The following is a 20,170-nucleotide window of genomic DNA, read 5'->3' as shown; positions in this document are numbered from 1 at the left end:
ATGGAGAGGAGGTCATTAGACACTGTATTATACCTATTGGACAACTCTCTGAGGAAGTCCAGGAGATCAGGAATAAAGATAACAGGAAACCTTCCAGAAAGCACACAAATACTGACCTTTTCCATAGGCTGCTTATATCATCAGACCCTTACATTACCAGATTAGGGAAATCAAGGAGGTGGAATTGATTCCGCTTTCACGAGAAGTGCTCAACTTACTGTCTGAGTCTCCTGTATCTTGTTCTGCCGAAGGAGATAATGACAGTGAAGTTAGCGATTCTGGTGTAACTGCATCTAATGACTAAGTACATGTATTCCTGTATCTGTGTTTTAAACATTCTAAACAGCATGTCTCACTATTAACATCTATTTAATTTCATAAAGCTATAACGAAAAATGATTAAAATGACAAAGATTACTAATTCTATTCCTGGCGTAGTAATTTGTTGTTTGTACTTTATTGACCAACACCTAATTATCTCCAATAATAGCAGTTACATACTAAGTTTTATGTAAATCGGTCCATTAGTTTCCGAGATACGATTTTTGGCCGGCTAGATTCCTGAAATTACGCACTGTGCGTTGTAATGGGCACAACGAGCTGCCTTATTAGTAACTGTCAACTCCATTACAGTACATAACAGTAAATACTTACACCAGGATGTTTCGATATAGAAAAGTGTCCTCATTTGTATAGCGATCAGTATCCCCGCCTGTCTGGTGTTTGTGGATGAAGGTGTCAGTCACTAAATAATGCGCGCGGGAAAATAATGTTGTTCTCGAAGAGAGCGAGCAGGAGCCCTGGCAGTTTAGCGCGGATACCCCAAGATTAAGCTAATGAGGTCTACCCCATGCTGGGTGACCGCATATCTCCTATGACTGCTGGGGAATTTCTGTGAGTTGGCACACAAACATGTCAGTGACCGCAAATATTCGGCAACCACTTCAACAGTGACACATTCCTCTAACTCATTAGGCCAGGAAATACCCTAGCATTCCGAATTACCTACGTGAATTTCACCAAGCAAGGGGAGAGGATTGCTGCTACTCGGATGAGGAAAGAATTACGCATGCATGCCGTAGGGTGTAACTTTTCGTATTTATACTGACACATGAAGAATAATCGATGCGAGGTACTCTGTAACTAGGGATTGTTTTCGCCCTCAATTCTATATCAAAAGTTAGGATGCGTGTATAAGCAAGTAAATACCATATTATTATCATCACGGACACTGACATGTTTGAATACATTTTCGATCTTGCAAATGAGATTTATTTGCTACTTGCAAATGTACCCGTGCTTCGCTACGGTATTCTACATTGTATTCCGATGTCGAAGTAAATACTGTACATGCAGTAAATAAGATTGTTTTAAAATTGCATGTCTCTTAACGTTATCTGAGAAACACCATGGGGAGGTCCCCACACGTTGTTTCCAATGCAAAGTGTTTGTTACGGATTTGTGATGATAACGGCAGGCTCACTTGCCTACTGCCATTCACAATCGAGTTGGGAAGTTTACGTTATAATTTCAGACCCCATTGCCTACTGCGCGGTCACAATTAATTTGGAGAGTTTTCGTTAAAATGGCAGGCCCCCTTTCCTACTTCCAGACAGATTACAGTTGAGGAGTTTTTATTATAATGGCAGGTAACTTCCCTACTACCAGTCGAAATTGAGTTGTGCAGTTATCATTATAATGACAGGCTCCTTTTCGCACTGCCAGACAGCTTACTGCCAGTCACACCAAGTTGGTGAGTTTCCATTAAAACAGCAGGCCACTATGCCTAATGCCAGTCATATTTTATATGAGTACATTTGTTTATAATGGCGGACACCCTTGCCTATATTTAAACACAATCGGGTAGGGGAGTTTTAAACAAAATTGCATGCTCCCTTGCCTTCTGTAAGACAAATCGAGAAGTGAATTATTCATTACAATGGAAGGCCTTCCTTACTAATGCCAGTTACACAGGAGTTGGAGAAGGATCCATTCCTACTGACAGTCAAAATCAGTGTGGGGAGTACTGATTGCAATAGCAGACACACCCTTTCTCGATCGCTACAAATCGACATCAATGAATATATTATGTAGATCGACGTACGAAAGTAAATGCATACTTACAATATTGCAGACCTTCATTTACATACTAACTACTACTAAACGGTACGTCATATCGACAAAGGATTGTGCCATATGACGCCGAATTTAGCGGGCTAAATGGCTGGTCATAAGATATCTCATCTATTCATGGGTCAGATTGAGTTAGAAACGTTGAATAGGGTAAAATTTGTGTAAGATTATCGCACATTGCATTAATTTTCGGATAATTATGTGACAGCTACATACATAGCATTTGGCTTGCATATGGCTACTGTGTGGGCCAATTTTCGTGTAGAGTTTGATGATTCTATCCTTCCTATAGGTGAAAGTATGAATTACGCATGAGAAAAGTCCAAATTTAGTTAACATCGAGAAATAGAGAAAAATCAAACGTATAAGGGATACAGATACGACAAAAAGTCATAAGACCAAGGTTGTAGATCACTCCAAATTGAGCGGAGATTGTGCCATCCGTTATGTGATAGGACTTCCCGTTGATCCCACGAAATACCTCGAAACGAAGGTTAGATTAACATTGCTTCCATATTTCGACATTCTTCGGGGTAAAAAGTGAAAGAATTTAAAGATCTTGGAAATTTTCCTTCTGTTACAGGCTAAGACGTATTATTTTGCCAAATTTCAATTTTCTTGTTCGTCTGGCAGAATATGCCGAATTCTGGATTTTGGGCTAGGAGGGTAAACATTAGAACTTCAGGAAACCAAAAACATGCAGATGGTCATTATTGCCCCTTAAATGGATAGCTGTACAAAAATTTCGCCAAAATAATCTATGTACAGGAACACATTCGTTACGATTCCATTTATATAGATAGATAAGGAATCTGCTCCACGTACGACACCTTATGGGCGATGTCCACTGGACATAACCTGCAAAACCGACCGTTCATGATATCTCCCTTATTAATCCTCCTGTCGAAAATATGCACACGAAAAGGAAGTTTTAGAAATGGATTTCCATCAAGTTCGGTCGATTTCCAGTCAGTTTGGTCTTCTGCTGTATATACTGCGAGAGAGTAAAATCACAATTTCAGTTCCCTATAAACCACCAGTCCATTCCGGTAACATGAAATGTTATTGACCTTTAAAACCTACCTTTGAATAGGTAGATGCTAAATACAAAGTTTGGTTCAAATATCATCAGTAGTTTTCAAGTTGTATGAAATACGCTTTACACGCACCCGCTCTTGAATTAAGTCCGGCGGGACTTGTACAGGAGAACGGTCCGTTAATGATATCTCCCTTATTTATTCTGGTATCGAAATGATGCACGTGAGAAAAAAGATATAGAAATTAATTTCCATTAAGGCAGGTAGATTTCCATTAAGTTGGGTTGTGTATATTTTGTGGGAGTGCAACATTACGGTTCCGGTTTCGTATAAACCCCCAGTCAGTTCAGGGATTTAGAAATATTATTTACCCTAAAACCTACCCAAGGGCAGGTGAATTCTAAATAATTAGTTTGATGGAAATATATCCAGTAGTTTCCTAGTTACAGACAAACAGACAAAGAAACAAACAGACAAACAAACATACACCAATGCTAAAAATATGCAGATGGTCATTATTACATCTGAAGCGGATAATTGTACGGAAATTTCACCAAAATAGTCAATGTACCCGACACACGGTCGTTAAGATTTTATTGATACAGATAAGCATGGGCACTCTAGAAGTGCAGACCGTTATTTTGAGAGTTACTGCTTTGAAATTGGACGACATATCTGCAAACGGACTTCACCATCAGACGCCCCTTGCATTGTTCTACATGGTTGGTCCTATGCCATCTTCTCATATCGCCTATATTTATGTGTTAGATTAAGTTAGAGTCATTGAATGGGGTGAAATTTTGTACAGTTTTCACATACTACTTTATATTTTTGATACTCATGTGACAGCTAGAATCATAAAATTTGGCTGTCACATGGGCACTGGTCATGTCAATGTGCGTGCCGAATGTCATGATTCTCTCTTTCCTACAAGTCTGTCAAATGATAACATATGCGTGTAAAAGTACAAAATTAACTTGAAATCGAGAAATGTAGCTCTATTTAACGTATAAGGGATAGAAATACGACAATAAGACATAGGAAAAAGTTATAAATCTCTCAAAAATGAAAGGCGATTGCGCTTTCTGATTTGTGATACGACTTACCGATTAGCCACCAATTATCCCGAAACGAATGTCTGCACCTTCGTTAAAATTGCATCCATATTTCGATATTTTCCGGGGCCAAAGTTATACATTTGCATAGCTTAGAATATTTCCTCAAAGAAAAGAGTGTCCAGCTTTCGGGATTAGCACTCGCATACACACGAAGTAATTAAGGAAGAAAATAATACAGTTAAGAAAGTTGAAATGAATAGAAAAAGGATTATAACTGAGGGCAGCCGGATGACGACAAATATGTAAATACCAAGTGAATGTATTAGAAATTGAAATTCCCCTCAGTAAATTATGCTGGTGTGAGTTATGGCTATACTGTAAGAAAGCGGTAACAGAACAGAATTTTAGGCCCTGGGATTCATAGGTGAACATATAAGAATATGACTAATGGTGTTATTACTTAAGCTATTCGAGGATGGTTATCACCTCCAACGATATTCCGCCAATATCATGCAGAATGGCCGATTGACGCCTGTCTTGCTTTCTACCCAAGGAACAACCAAGAATTTAAAGGCATGATGAGGAAAATGGCAATATGTCACTTCCCTGCTGGCAAGCAGTCAGAAACGTTGCCAAGGTAACCTGTAGGTTCGTTGTCGGTCTGACGGGTCACCCAATGCAGAGCATGATACCCGCAGAAAATAGTAATTTTCTCCGTCATTTGAAGAGTAAGGTAATTTATGAATACAGGAAAAGTTGTTTATAATAAAGAGGCGTTTCATATACGGTCCTCTGAGTTTACAGAAAATCAATAGTATAAGAGGAAATGGAGGAAAACCGTTCTGGTTTTCCTATAAATCCCCCGTTTAATCAAAGATTTTAAAATAATATGCATATCGGAACCATCCTCGGGATGGGTATACTAAAAATATGAAATTTGGTTGATATCTAAACAGCCTTTTTCGCCGTGATGATGGAACAAAGAAACAAACAGATAAACAGACAGACAGGAAAAATAAAAACCACCGATTCGGACTTGAGTTGACGTAAAACGGATAAATATGTGAAAAATTGGCTAATAAAAGAAATTCCAGACAGCGGACCCGTACAACCTAATTTATATAGATGTTAATCTGGTAGCTGGACTCAAACCTAAGCTAGTCAATGTCTACTCTATTCATAATAGTGAATGATCTGTTTTATAATTATTTATCCAATATCGTGCTTGTTGTTTCTGAAATCGTCAGTTCATATAAAGTAACTTATTTTGAATGAAATATTAATTTAAATATTCAGAATACTTTAATATCTTGTCTAATACTACATTGAACATTAACTGACAGTTAGAACTAATGTTCGAGCGTATTTTAATTGCTGTGCTGTGTTTCAGCTGTGTCTTCTTCCGATGGATCGTAGAATTGTTTGACCTCAGCCTTCTTAAGGACCCTGTTTACATCAACATAACGATCGGCGTTTGCTTCACCAACTTGTCCGACATCACTTTCTTTGCCTTGGAGCCCATTTATCTTGAACAAATCCTTGGCTTCACGAAGGCCGCCATATCCATTGTGATAGCCATTGGTGCTGCGGGTGATCTGCTAGCGAGAGTATTCCTCATCTTCGTTAGCTGTGGACTATCATACAGAAATCGCCTAATCTTCTTCTTGGGTGCAGTTGGAACAGTCGTGACTATCACAGGTGAGATTCGCACGTACTAGGCCGTGTCAAATTAAAGAAAGAAAGAAAGAAAGAAAGAAAGAAAGAAAGAAAGAAAGAAAGAAAGTGTTTACACCCATCTTCCAAATTATCACCATTTTACATCCTAGATTATTTATTTACAAAACTTCCCTCAGTCGAAGGTTGCCACAATGGAAACAATTTAAATTACAATTTTGATTTACAATAATTTTGTTGATTACATTATTTTCACAATGCCTTTAAACTGTAAGAATTATAACACGTAGCAATGATTTCTCAGAAATGAAATGGAACTTTGTAAAGCTAACAAAGACATAGTTTGTAGTTCCGGAACCTCTAATTTAAACTGCTTCCAAAAATGCACAATGAATCGAGGAATAGTGTCTGAGCTATCATTAATCCTATCCTATCCTTCAATCCAAATTTATCTTTACAATAAATTATGATCTGTTCATAGATACGTTTCCTTCTTTTATCAACGTCTTCTGGCTGGTCTGTGGATATTTCAAAACGAACTGTGTGGTCTATTATACATCACACACACTCTGATTCCTTGTAGGCTATGATGTCAAGTTTCCTCCTGCTACCGTTATCGGCAAGTTCGTACACCTCTTGGGCGACCCTATAATTTTTCTGTCTGAGGGTATTTGCTATAAAGGACCGAATCTTGTTATGCCTGGCGTTCCGCAGCGTCTTTCCCTGAGGGCAAGATCCCAAAATATGAAAAAGTGTTTTCATCTTCCTTCGGCAATGCCTACAGAGGTTTCCGTTCTGGGACTTGCCAGGAAGAGATCTAACAGCGCACTCATTAGCAGTCATTTTTATTCCCTCACGCCATTCACTGACTGATAAACCAGTATGATTTCCAACCCAATTATTTATTTCTTTCTTAATCTGCTTACCCTCCAGGGTTGGCTTTTCCCTCGGACTCAGCGAGGGATCCCACCTCTACTGCCTCAAGGGCAGTGTCCTAGAGCGTGAGACATCGGGTCGGGGATACAACTGGGGAGAATGACCAGTACCTCGCCCAGGTGACCTCACCCGCTATGCTGAACAAGGACCTTGCGGGAGGATGGGAAGATTGGAAGGGATAGACAAGGAAGAGGGAAGGAAGCGGCCATGGCCTTAAGTTAGGTACCATTTGCCTGGAGGAGAAGTGGGAGACCACGGAAAACCACTTCCAGGATGGCTGAGGAGGGATTCGAACACCCCTCTACTCAGTTGACCTCCCGAGGCTGAGTGGACCCCGTTCCAGCCCTCGCACCACTTTCCAAATTTCGTGACAGTGCCGGGAATCGAACCCGGACCTCCGGGGGTGGCAGCTAATCACATTAACCACTACACCACAGAGGCGGACACCCAATTATTTGAGGGTTTATATTGTTCAAATAGTGCCTCACCTTTTCCATTGTGAGGTAATTTACACCATCTCTAGAATTCACGGTTTCTAAGCTCTACTCTAATTTTGGAAGCCGAAAGTAAATGCGTACGTTTACCTTAAAGATGTTCTTGTTCCTCTAACCCAAGCTCTGTGATTCATTTGTGGCTTTATTTAATGACGTCTCTTGTTGCATCTATGTATGGGTTCCTCTCCAGTGCAAGAAATTTACAAGTGTTGATATGTTGTAGATTAGATTCCCAAGGTACGCAAAAAAGACCAAGACCTTTAACATTCTTTCTAGAACAAACCATGCCATCAGGTACGTCAGCTGGAAATTGTACTACTTTTTTAGCCGCATCCTTGATTAGCTTGTGTATATCAGAAATAAAACCTGTAGGAATTAGTTCTGGACGAGTTGTTTAACTTCATTTGTTAAGTTAGTGCTAATTTTATTTTCTGTTATTTTCTATTGGCACATGGTTTTTAAAATACAAAACAGAAAAAAAATGCTGTCCTTCCCGATGCGATCCACATTTTGTTTAATAATTGTAAAATTGTATGAAATGCTTTCCGTATTTTTATTTTTGTACTACTTTCATTTAAGTAAAGAAGTATAGGATACACATTTTTCCTAGAATATATAACACTGTTTAACATCTAGGACAAATAAAATTTAACCAAGTTCGTCCGCTACACGGAGAAGCATTGAAAGCTATGCTTCTGTCCTAGTTTTCATAGACCTCCTGAAAGAAATAGCAGAAAAAATGGACTTCAGATATATTTAGAAGATACTAAATTCATTGCCAATATTATTCACCCACATTCGTAAAAACAGAGTGCGGGAAAATCAACAAGGTTAATCAATTTAAATACCTGGGTGAAATAATTCGATTAATGGACTCGATAAGGAAGTAAACAGATATGGGGCAAGAAAACTGGATCTAGCATACCAGCTGACTAATGATACCCGCAATAAGAAGAATCAAGGAAAACTACAATCAAACAATGCAACACAGTAATCAAGCCAGAGAGTCTGTATGACACAGAATGCATGTTCTCCATGAATACCGGTGAAATAGAAAGAGAAGAAAGGAAAATAATGAGGAAAACATGGGCACCATTGAAAACGGAGGAAGGAGAGTTTAGACATAGGACGAATAAAGATCTATACAAGGACGAAGTAAATGAAAGGATGTCAGACACGATAGGAAATAGGAGAACTTTTTTTGGTTACATAATGGGGATGGATAACAGCAGATTGGACAAACGAGTGTTTAACCATGGTTACAAGAGCGATGATATGACAGAATTTTGAATAACAGACGATATAATACAAGACAGTCAAACTTTCAGAAGACTGATACAAAATTTCAAGTATTTCCAGGAGGAGGACACAAGCGAGGAGTAAACAGCAAAGCGAATGGATGAAGATCTATGTCATTGGAAGCCAAGAAAAGGAGGATCGAGATGAATGCACAGTGTTACTTTCCGTGGCCCTCAGATGGCCAAAATTGAAATGATGACGTTCACTGGTTGCCATGGTTACCGTAATGTCAGAAAATTGTCGACGAAAAACCGTCCACGCTAATTCTATATAGATATCCAGCCCAAAATCATATCTACATGAAAAAGTGTTAACTTAGAAAGGGGGTATAAACACTTAACCGGCCCCGCGGCGTAGGAGTAGCGTGCCTGCCTCTCACCCTCAAGCCCCGAATTAGATTCCCGGCCAGGTCAGGTATTTTCACTCGTATCTGAGGGCTGGTTCAAGGTCCACTCAACCTACGTGACCTTATTTATTCCAATAATTGCAATAATTGCCAATTCAGTAAGCTAATTGACAATTATTGGAATAAATTACAGATTAGAAATTTAAATATAATGTCTTTTTTAGAAGTAAATAAGGACTTGAAAGGAGAAATTTCAAGAACAGAGCAGAAAGTATTTTAAATTTTAGCATATGGTGACTAACTTAAGAGATTTTTTCATTTTATGAATTGAAAATTATTCTATTTTTAAAGTGTTTACTAAATGACATAGTAAGTTCTGAGTGAACAGTTTAGACACTAATAAATATTTTAAATTTATTTTTTACGTGTAAATTAGGACTTACGGAAAGCACAAGTTTCAAGAGCAGAGCAGATTTTAAATTTTAGTATATAGTGGCTCTTAATAGGTTTTATTTATTTTATGGTTTGAAAATTACCTATTCTATTTTTAAAATTTACTAATTGACATAGTAATTGTAATGAACAGTTTAGACACAAAGAAATATTTTAACGACTTCAAGATTTATGTATAATTTTTGTTGATGACTGTATTGTACAAATGTATCAAGTCCACGGATTTAATTTGATGTTTTGGCACCGCTGAAGAAGAGAGTAGTAGCTCTCGAAACATGTGCGGTAGGTAATTATAATACAATACTAGCAGTTTCCCGCTGGCTCCGCCCGCAATGTACAAATTATGGTGTTGTTCGTTACTATCCTCACGGACGTATTTGCAAAGTTTCGCGTTAATGAAATAAAGGACATGCTCTGCTGTGGTAATAGAATGTAACATTATGTCAACAAAACACTTGAAAATACATCACACAAAGGAATTGAATTAAACGTTCCTTGGAACAACACTACGCGCTGAATTGTTGAAAAGTCCTTGAAAGATCTTCGTCATGGAGACAAATGTACTCATAACTTTTCTCCGAATCTACCAATTTAAGTAGTTATTACCTCAAAAGAAAGCGCTTGATCCACTAAGTGTTTTTAGACCAAAACGAACTGCGTAGCTCAATTAGAACGAAAGATTTAATTGCTTCAATGAGAAAAAAATGTTGAAGAAATGGGACATCAAATTGAATGTGCACTCATAACTTTCGTCAGAATCAACCAATTTGAATAGTTAAGAGCTGAAATAAAAGATCTTGATCCACTGAGTGTTCTTAAGTCAAAACGAACTCCGTACCTCAATTAGAGCCAAAGATATGATAGCTTCAAAGAGACAAAAAATTGAAAAATCAAATAATTTGAGGAAGGCGAAAGTTAAGTGATTTATAGTGCCTGATGACAAATCTGTGCACCTTTCAGTTAAAAAAAATGAAGGAATCGACCGGATAGAATGGCCGTACTGACTGACTTTAGTTTTTATCAATTTTTTAAATATATGGATAGAGTATTGACCGGGCGGTAATTTGTTTCATAGAAACTGAATTACATGCTTAGTACTAGAAACTGTAGCCGGTTTATGAGGTTGTACTGCATCAGCGTAACGAAACTTTCGCGATGACTTTAAACAATGTTGGAAATTGGAAACTCTGTAGTCTCTCATGCTTAATTTTATGTAGCTTGCTCCAGGATTGATACTCAGAGGAATTCAAACATTTTCGCTCTGAATCGTGTTATGAGTAATACTGTTTATCCTACAGCACTGAATTAATGATTTCACAGTTAGAAAAGATATTGTGCAAACGTAACCAGTCGAAATCAATAACTATAACTTTTTCAGACTGTCGAACGCACACATATTTCAGGCTTAACGGTTTTTTGAACACCTTGCATTGTATATTGGAGTGGAGACAAACAAGTTCCAAATTGCAAAGTCCTAGGTTCTTGGACAGAAATAAACATAAATGTTTCCAAATATACAGTGTGACATGATAGAATCTGATGATGTCCTTTTAAGAATGAAACATATAATTCTTTGTTTAATAGTGTGTTCTTTTACGAGGCCTATTATAGTGTAATACTAGCTGATGTACCCGTGCTTCGCTACGGGATTCTCAGAAAGACTGACTTTGTGGTTTTCCTAACTGAAATCAACATAGGTCATTACAAAAACGTAAGTATGAATGTAGCGATTAAAAGCAATGCTATCATATAAAATACTCGATCAAATGGAAAGCCGCACGTTTTATCACTTTTAACGAACCGTGCTGCGGTTAGATTGCGGTGCCAATCTAATAGTCCAAAGTTCCAGAGCTGGGATGACCAGGCTGCAGATTGCCATGAACACTCATCTGCCATTATTCTGCTAAATATGCACACTGTTTATTCCAATCAGTGCCTCAGAGTAGAGATTGAATAGCCCGAATGCTATGATGATCCAGTGTGTTACGTACCAGTAGTATCAGAAAATTTATAAACCAGGGGAATGGCATGCTAAAGAAGAAAGTTATCTAACTCCCCAGCTACTTCCCATCAATATTCAGGCAGGCTGTTACACTCTGTACGACTGGGCGAGTTGACCGTGTGGTTAGCGGTGCGCAGCTGTGAGCTTGCATCCGAGAGATAGTGGATTTGAAACCCATTGTCGGCAGTGCTGAAGATGGTATTCTATGGTTTCCCACTTTCACACCAGTCAAATAATGGGCCTGTACCTTAATTAAGGCCTAAGTCACTCCTAGCCCTTTCCTATCCCATCATCGCCATAAAACCTATCTATGTCGGTGCGACGTAAATCAAATAAAAAGTACTCTGTACGCAGCAGTAATCATATCTACCAGAGATGGGGGGCAACAGAAGACACAAAGCACATCACGGCAAACAATGGTCAATGTAATGGTATTGTTGATCAATGTTATGAGCTTTCTATACTGTAGGCCTTCACATTTAGTTTTCTTTCGACTCTGTGATTTGTAAAATATTTTATACCGTAAACTGTAGTTTCTTATTCTCCGACTTTACATACCGATTTTCATTAAATACTGTTTACCCATTTTCTCGTTACTCGACGCTGATATGGACTTAGTAACAAAAATCCAAATTCATGAATATATTTGTAATCATAGCCAGTACGGTAACAATGTATAAGACATGAATAATAGGAAATTGAATACTATATAACCTTAGTTATGTAGCATTCATCGATTAAACCTCTAATAAGAAATATTTGAGAATTACATTTTAGGCCTTCCCCTAAACTACCATTTCACTCAGCGTGAGTAAAATGACTTATAGCCTAGATTGCAGAGGCTCATCCCCCGACTTCACATACCGATTTTCATTAGACCACTAATAAGATAAATAGTTGAAAATTCAATTTTAGTCCTTCCCCTAAACTACCATTTCACTCAGCGTGAGTAAAATTATTTATAGCCTAGATTGTAGAGGCTCATCCCCCGATTTCACATACCGATTTTTATTACTCTCCAGTCGTTTTCTCGTGAATCGTGTACATACATACAGACAGACAGACAGATAGACAGACAGAAATTACGGAAAAGTAAAAAGTGCATTTTCTTGTTACTATGGACATGACCGATACAGAAATACCATTATTTTCAAATTCTGAGCAATGTACAGAAAAAAACTCTTATTTTATATACATAGATTACATTTCAGGCCTTCCCCTAAACTACCATTTCACTCAGTATGAATAACATTATTGATAGCCTAGATTATAGCGACCTATTCCCCGACTTTGCATACCAATTTTCGTGAAGATACGACCACTAATAAAATAAATATTTGACAATTAAATTTTAGGTCTTCCCCTAAGCTACCATTTTTCTCAGCGTGTATAGCCTATATTGTAGCGACTTATTTCCCATCTTTGTCTAGCGATTTTTATTAAGACACGACCACTAATAACATAAATATTTGAGAATTAAATTTCAGGCCTTCCCCTAAACTACCATTTCACTCAGCGTGATTAAAATAATTTATAGCCTAGATTGTAGCGGTTCATCACCCGACTTTACATTCCGATTTTTATTAAATTCTCTTCAGCCGTTTTCTCGTGATGCGTGTACAGACAGACAGACAGACAGACAGACAGACAGACAGACAGACAGACAGACAGACAGACAGACAGACAGACAGACAGACAGACAGACAGACAGACAGACAGACAGACAGACAGACAGACAGACAGACAGACAGACAGACAGACAGAAATTACGGAAAAGTAAAAAATGCATTTTCTTGTTACTGTGGACATGACCGATACAGAAATACCATTTTTGCTAATTCTGAGCAATGTACAGACAAAACTCTTATTTTATATATATAGATTTATATTGAACTTGTATGCCCGACTCATTGGCTGAATGGTCAGCGTTGAGGCCTTCGGTTAAGAGGGTCCTGGGTTTGATTCCTGGCCAGGTCGGGGATTTTAATCGCGACTGATTATTTCTTCTAGCCCGGGGACTGGGTGTCTGTGTTTGTCCCAACACTCACCTCTTCATATTCAGACAACACACTACACTACCAACCACAATAGAAACCCGCAATAGTAATTGCGTCCCTCCATATAGGTTTGGCGTCAGGAAAGGCATCCGGCCGTACAACATTGCCAAATCCACATGTGCGACACAGTTTTCACCCGCGATTCCACAGATGTGGGAAAAGCCGGGGAAGATGAAGAAAATGTATACAGAACTTGTACGCTCGCCAGAACGAAAACAAATTTAATTTACATTTAACTGATTCGACACTGGAAAGTATGGCTTCCTTTTTAACAAAAATAAAATAAAATAAAGTAAAATAAATAACTGACAATAAGTCCAAAAATGTAGATAGATAGGTAGATTTATTTTCTCCAGATTTTACAGTTTACAACCTAATTAATCTTTACGGAGAAAATAGAAAACAAGAACAAATACAAATCAAGATAAAACTGAACTGGGAACATACAAAACAGTATAAGGATATAAATAATAGTCAACACTATTAAGCAAAACCAGACGGCAAAAAACCGACACACAAAACAAAACAAACAAAAAACAATGGCCTACCTATAAAATCTACTTACAATGGGCGTGCGACAGCGACTGTGCTAACGAACAGTGTGGGGAGACTTCATTCTCTGATCTTTCCCTGCTACTCCTATTACAACAACAATAACTACGACAGGAGAAACAGTATATATATATATATATATATCACACTACTATCTTCTAAGGTCTGCTTCCTTTAATCTCTTTATACAGTGTTTTCTAACTACCTCTGAAAACTTGCTTATATTCCAGGGTTCTTTCCACTTTTTCACTAACCAGTTAACGATCTTCTCTTCGTTACTCGGCTGTTTCATGGCTTCCAATTGTCCCTCACTCAGGAATTTCTCTCTCTCCACACGAGTTCCCTTACATGCTCTTAACATGTGAAACTCTTCTCTTGTATCACCGCACAATAAACATAACATTCTTGTCCAACGCTTATTCAAATTAATGCCCATCATCAACCAAATTATTCCTCTTCTTTTTAATCTGTTCACATTTTTTGTTCTTATATTTAGTACTTGTTCGATTCAATTAAACATGTTTAGGGTCGTCTTTCCCCTACATTCAGCCTCCAGCTCCTGTGTCCAAAAATGTACCAAACTGCAGAATAAGGAATTATTTTTCTACTTGTGATGTTTTTTCAAATATTTATTGATATAAAATTCCATTCAATTACCACAACAGTTCATGCTTATTATTTCATTGCCTCAAATCTTTGCAAGTACATTCGTGGGGACATTAATGTGCAACATGACGCAATAGGGTGAAGGCCGCGGTAATTGTAATGGTAGTAATGATGTAATGTATCTAATATATCAATTGAATTACAGAGTGCATTTTAATAATGTTCCTTTTTTGATTACAGTGTTCGTTTTCGTCTCAAATTACTATGTGATAGCCACGCTCACGGGAATCCTTGGATTTTGTCGTGGATGTATATACATTAGTCTGATTTTAGTGTTTTCCGAAACGATTCCCGCAGCGAGGTTTCCTTCTGCTATAGGCCTCTACCATGGTATTACAGGAGTCGTATTTCTTTCATTTGGACCACTCATTGGTAAGTTAAATAATATCTATATGTACCTAGACTTGCAAACAATATAAAATAAGTGCACATTCTATGAGCTTCAGTCTGTAAATTATTCAAGTTAACTTTCGTTTAAAAAAAGGAGTTTTAAATACTTCGTGAAATCACCGATTATCCAAGCTAGAGTCTCTGTACATTGCTCAGAATTTCTGTATCGGACGTGTTTTCAGTAACAAGAAAATGCACTGTAATTTTCCGTGATCTCCGTCTGTTTGTTTGTATGTATATACGCACGTACGCGCATCAAAATAAAATGGCTGAAGAGAACTTAATGAAAATCGGTTTGTAAAGTCGGAAAACGAACAACTACAATCTAGACTATAAATAATTTTATTCATGCTGAGTGAAATGGTAGTTTAGGGGAAGGCCTAAAAATTAATTCTCAAATATTTATGCTATTAGTGGTCTTATCGATAAATACTACATAACTAAAGTTTTATATATATATATATATATATATATATATATATATATATATATATACAGGATGTTAGGTGTATACCTGCAGATATTTCTTCTAGCAATAGAGAACGATGTGACGAACCACTATATATCAAACTTTTAGTAATCCTCGGAAGTTATTTTCGAGAGCAAAAAGATACGATGTTTTTAGAATAGGTAGTATGACTTGTTCTTGTGAATGAATAGCTTCGCATTGAGAACAGGCGAGTCACGCGCCATTCGTGCCAAACTGGTTTCTGTTTATGTTTACAAGCAAGTGTGCTACTGTAACAGCTGAACGCTGCCAATGTATTGCACGAGATGTTACGTAACATACTTGTCAAACTGGTTTTATGTTTAAGAGCCACTGAGCTATGATAACAGCTGAAGGTGACTACTACAGTAGTGTATGCCATATTAGGTTACATTCTCGCCAGACTGGGTTCGTTGTTGTCAGTATTTAGTTTCCGTCTTAGGGGCTTCAGACAACCCTGGTCATCGGTTTCGGACCCTGAAGATGTACCGAATTCTCAGCGTTAATACTGGTTCATTTGCTGTTTTGTCATTTAGGGGGTTGGGATATCTGTGGTCATCAGCCCCGTGGTCTAGTGAGTATGGAAATGACCTGAAAACCTGTATCGGTGCGGGACCAGTACGACTGATATAATTATTGGTTGGGATAAGCGCGCCAGGACGTGAAATACGGTACGATCCCCGTTGTGCATTGCGTAAAGGTAGAAGAAAGATGGCAGTTCCTTACGCCAACGAAAACAGTCATGGGATGCCCAAATGAGTAGCATCGGAATTGAATTATCGAAACACATCGAACGTTTAGTTTCAAATGAATAATGGACATGTTATACAACTAAATAAATTAAACGTACCTATATTTCGTACCTCCTTCCGGGCTGAGTGGCTCAGACGGTTGAGGTGCAGGCCTTTTGACTCCAACTTCTGGCCCAGTCCGGTGGTATTTGAAGGTGCTCAAATACACGTCAGCCTCGTGTCGGCAGATTTTCTGGTACATAAAAAGAACTCGTGCGGGACTAAATTCGGGCACCTCAGCGTCTCAGAAAACCGTAGAAGTAGTTTTTTGCTATTTTGCTTTACGTCGCACCGACACAGATAGGTCTTTTTGCTAGGGGCTTTACGTCGTACCGACACAGATAGGTCTTATGGCGACGATGGGATGGGAAAGGCCTAGGAGTTGGAAGGAAGCGGCCGTGGCCTTAATTAAAGTACAGCCCCAGCATTTGCCTGGTATGAAAATGGGAAACCACGGAAAACCATCTTCAGGGCTGCCGACAGTGGGGCTCGAACCCACTATCTCCCGATTACTGGATACTGGCAACACTTAAGCGACTGCAGCTATCGAGCTCGGTGTAGTTAGTGGGACGTAAAGCAATTATTATTATTATTATTATTATTATTATTATTATTATTATTATTATTATTATTATTATTATCAGGTACCGTAATTAAAAGCTGAAATACGTGGAAGAAAATAGTAAAATACGCGTGGTTTAAGAGGAAACAAGATGAAATGTATGTCACGTGAGTTAGCATCGGACGCAGTAGTTACCTACAGATTACTATGCTTAAGACGAGAACCAGGTCAAGCTCGTGGGGATGAGTCAGCTGTAATCTCGTACTGGGTATAAACATCAAACATACACGTCGACAAATCTAAGAAACATAATCAAGGTTACGCGTTAGAGAGATGTAGCTATTAACCTGAACGCCAGGCCGACGGTCGCTTTCATGAGTACAGATGAGTTATCAAATTATACACAATCCACAGATATCGAAGGTATCTAAGAAGATTCCGCCACAACTATATTACATTTTACTATGATGGTGCTAATAACAAATCGCAGCAGCTATTGGCTTTACGTCGCACCTACACAGATAGGCCTTATGGCGACGATGGGACTGGAAAGGCTAGGACAGGGAAGGAAGCGGCCGTGGCCTTAATTAAGGTATAGCCCCAGCATTTTCCTGGTGTAAAAATGGGAAACCACGGAAAACCGTCTTCTGGGCTGCCGAGAGAGGGGTTCGAGCCCACTATCTCACGAATAATGGACACTGGCCACGCTGAAATGAAATGTCGTATGGCTTTTAGTGCCGGGAGTGTCCGAGGACAAGTTCGGCTCGCCAGAAGCAGGTCTTTCGATTTGACACTCGTAGGCGACCTGCGTGTCGTAATGAGAATGAATTGATGATGAGACAACACACACACCCAGCCCCCGTGCCGGCAAAATTAACCTATGATGGTTAGAATTCGCGACCCCGCTGCGTATCGAACCCGGGACCCCTGTGATCAAGGACCAGCACGCTAACCATTTAGCCAAGGAGCCGGCCTGAAAGCCGGTGATGTTGTGGTACATAAGCACCTGTATCCACGACCTGCGCGTCGTGATGAGAATGAAATGATGATGAAGATGGCATATACACCCAGTTCCCGTGCCAGCAAAATTAACCAATTAAGGTTAAACTCCCGATCCTGCCGGGAATCGAACCCGGGACCCCTGTGACCAAAGGCCAGCACGCTAACCATTTAGCCATGGAGCCGGACTTAAGCGATTGCAGCTATCGAGCTCGGTAAATCGCAACAGATTACGCTACTGCGTGTTAAGATGATGTCGGTAGAATAAGACATAAGGCTGCAGTAGAAGAAGTGGCAGAAGAAGGTAACGAGAGCCACATGGTCAAGCAGTACAGAGCCGAACAAAGCGCACATTAGTGACACAGACATAAGAGTGGCGTGGTCGTAGGAACTACAGTCGCATGAGTAACACTCTGTTGTAGAAAAATAACTACCATACAGTACGGGCTCCGTAATTCCAGGTGGACGGTAACAAGACTATCTCAAATAGAAAAGTACGGATTTACGAACGTACACGAAAACGCCTGTGAACAACAAAATGTACCTATGTTAAACATTACAGTACAACAGTTTAGAAAACAAAAACATACAGATTGCCTTACACTATAAGAAATTTTAATTTTTCTTTTGTAAATTAACAAAACACTCTAGGCAACCTTCTTAAGTTAAATGTTAACTTATACTTCCTATTTCAGTAATGATGAATATAAAACAATTATTTTATTGAATATTTATACGTGATGATGATGATGATGACGACGACGACGATGATGATGATGATGATTGCTGTCTTAATGTCATCGGCCCTTAAAATCAAAGTGTCCTCTGTTTTAACTCGTAGTGAATAAAAAACAAAATATAAATTGCTCGAAGCCTTTCCCGATAGATTCATGAAGGGCGACCCGTGTCCTGTTCTGCCACACGATACACTAGCAGCATATCATGGTATTCGTGGTATTCATACACTGGCATCATTCAAGTAATACTACTGATTCTACTGCTACGAAGTAACTCGCGTACTAGTACAGACGATAATTCGCATCTCTGACAGCTGTTATTCAGGTCAAGGTCAGACAGACCGGTTTCATGTAGGGGCGGGGAACCCGTCCAGCCACATCCCCTTCCCTAGGTACAGCAGACAACGGAATCGGCACGAGACACGTTTAGTGCTTTTGTCGAACTGCTTACGTGGAATATTTTCCCACAGTGCGATTTCAATATCATGGTCTTTTGGGAGTGCAACTCGCCGTATGCAGAAACATCCCGCGTTGACGTCTATGTAAATAAAGTTTATTACGTCAACGAAAGAATGCATGGGATATGATTTCCAAGTGAGTAGTATCGGAACTGAAATGTCAAAACACATCGAACGTTTTACTTCATACAAGTAAGGGACATGTTATGAACATAAATGAATTAGACGTACCTTCCTTTCGTGCTTCCAACCGAAGAGAACTTTAAATGTAAATGAAAGCCTTCTAGCTTACTGCTGATTTTGCAGTGCCTATTAAACGTATCAAAATAAACGTTGCCAGGCTGAGTGGCTCAGACTGTTCAAGCACTGGTTTCATGAACTTAGCAGGCTCGATCCTGGCTCAGTCCGCTGGTATTTCAAGGTGCTCAAATACGACCGCTTCTGATCGGTAGATTACAGGCACGTTAAAGAATACCTGTGGGCAAAATTCCGACACCGCGCGTCTCCATTGGCACGTAAAGATGTATTATTATTATTATTATTATTATTATTATTATTATTATTATTATTACTGGGCGAGTTGGCCGTGCGATTAGGAGCGCGCAGCTGTCAGCTTGCATCCGTCGAAAAGCCAGTAGCAATATTATTATAAAAACTGTGTTAGTCTATTATTACTAACTATTATGAAAATAAAAGTTAATCGCCCCACTCAAACATCGTAGCTCGTAATCTGTCAGAAAACACTAAAGAAAATAGTGAACTTTTAACAGGTCCGAATTATTATTAATATTATAATTGCAGACATGTCTCCGAAATTACCGAAACATGTACTTACAAATTGTTTTACGTCGCACCGACACAAATAGGTCTTACGGCAACTGTTGGGAATTGATAGACACTACTCGAGATCATTCTTTGGACTGTGCTATGTTTTATATCTTTATTTAATATCATTGTGTCGTAAGTGTTATATCTTAGATTTTTAGATTTTTTGATAACAATAATAAATAGAAAAGAAACGAGACTAGTATGTTTACTT

The 20,170-nt window shown here is 38.7% G+C and overlaps 1 protein-coding gene across 6 annotated transcripts in view; it reads left to right on the top strand.

Annotated features, from left to right (window-relative positions):
- LOC136867386 (monocarboxylate transporter 13) overlaps positions 1 to 20,170 on the top strand; it is a 258,356-nt gene that overhangs the window by 216,758 nt on the left and 21,428 nt on the right. For all 6 annotated transcript variants that reach the window (XM_067144566.2, XM_067144571.2, XM_068227083.1 and 3 more), the window contains 2 exons: positions 5,619 to 5,926; positions 14,888 to 15,079. In XM_067144566.2, the coding sequence (XP_067000667.2) occupies positions 5,619 to 5,926; positions 14,888 to 15,079 (500 nt within the window). The remainder of the gene's footprint in view (positions 1 to 5,618; positions 5,927 to 14,887; positions 15,080 to 20,170) is intronic.

This window comes from Anabrus simplex, chromosome 3, assembly GCF_040414725.1.
Source record: "Anabrus simplex isolate iqAnaSimp1 chromosome 3, ASM4041472v1, whole genome shotgun sequence".
Taxonomy (NCBI): domain Eukaryota; kingdom Metazoa; phylum Arthropoda; class Insecta; order Orthoptera; family Tettigoniidae; genus Anabrus; species Anabrus simplex.
The sequence above is the reverse complement of the archived record's forward strand: the minus strand, read 5'-3'. Positions and strand labels throughout refer to the sequence as shown.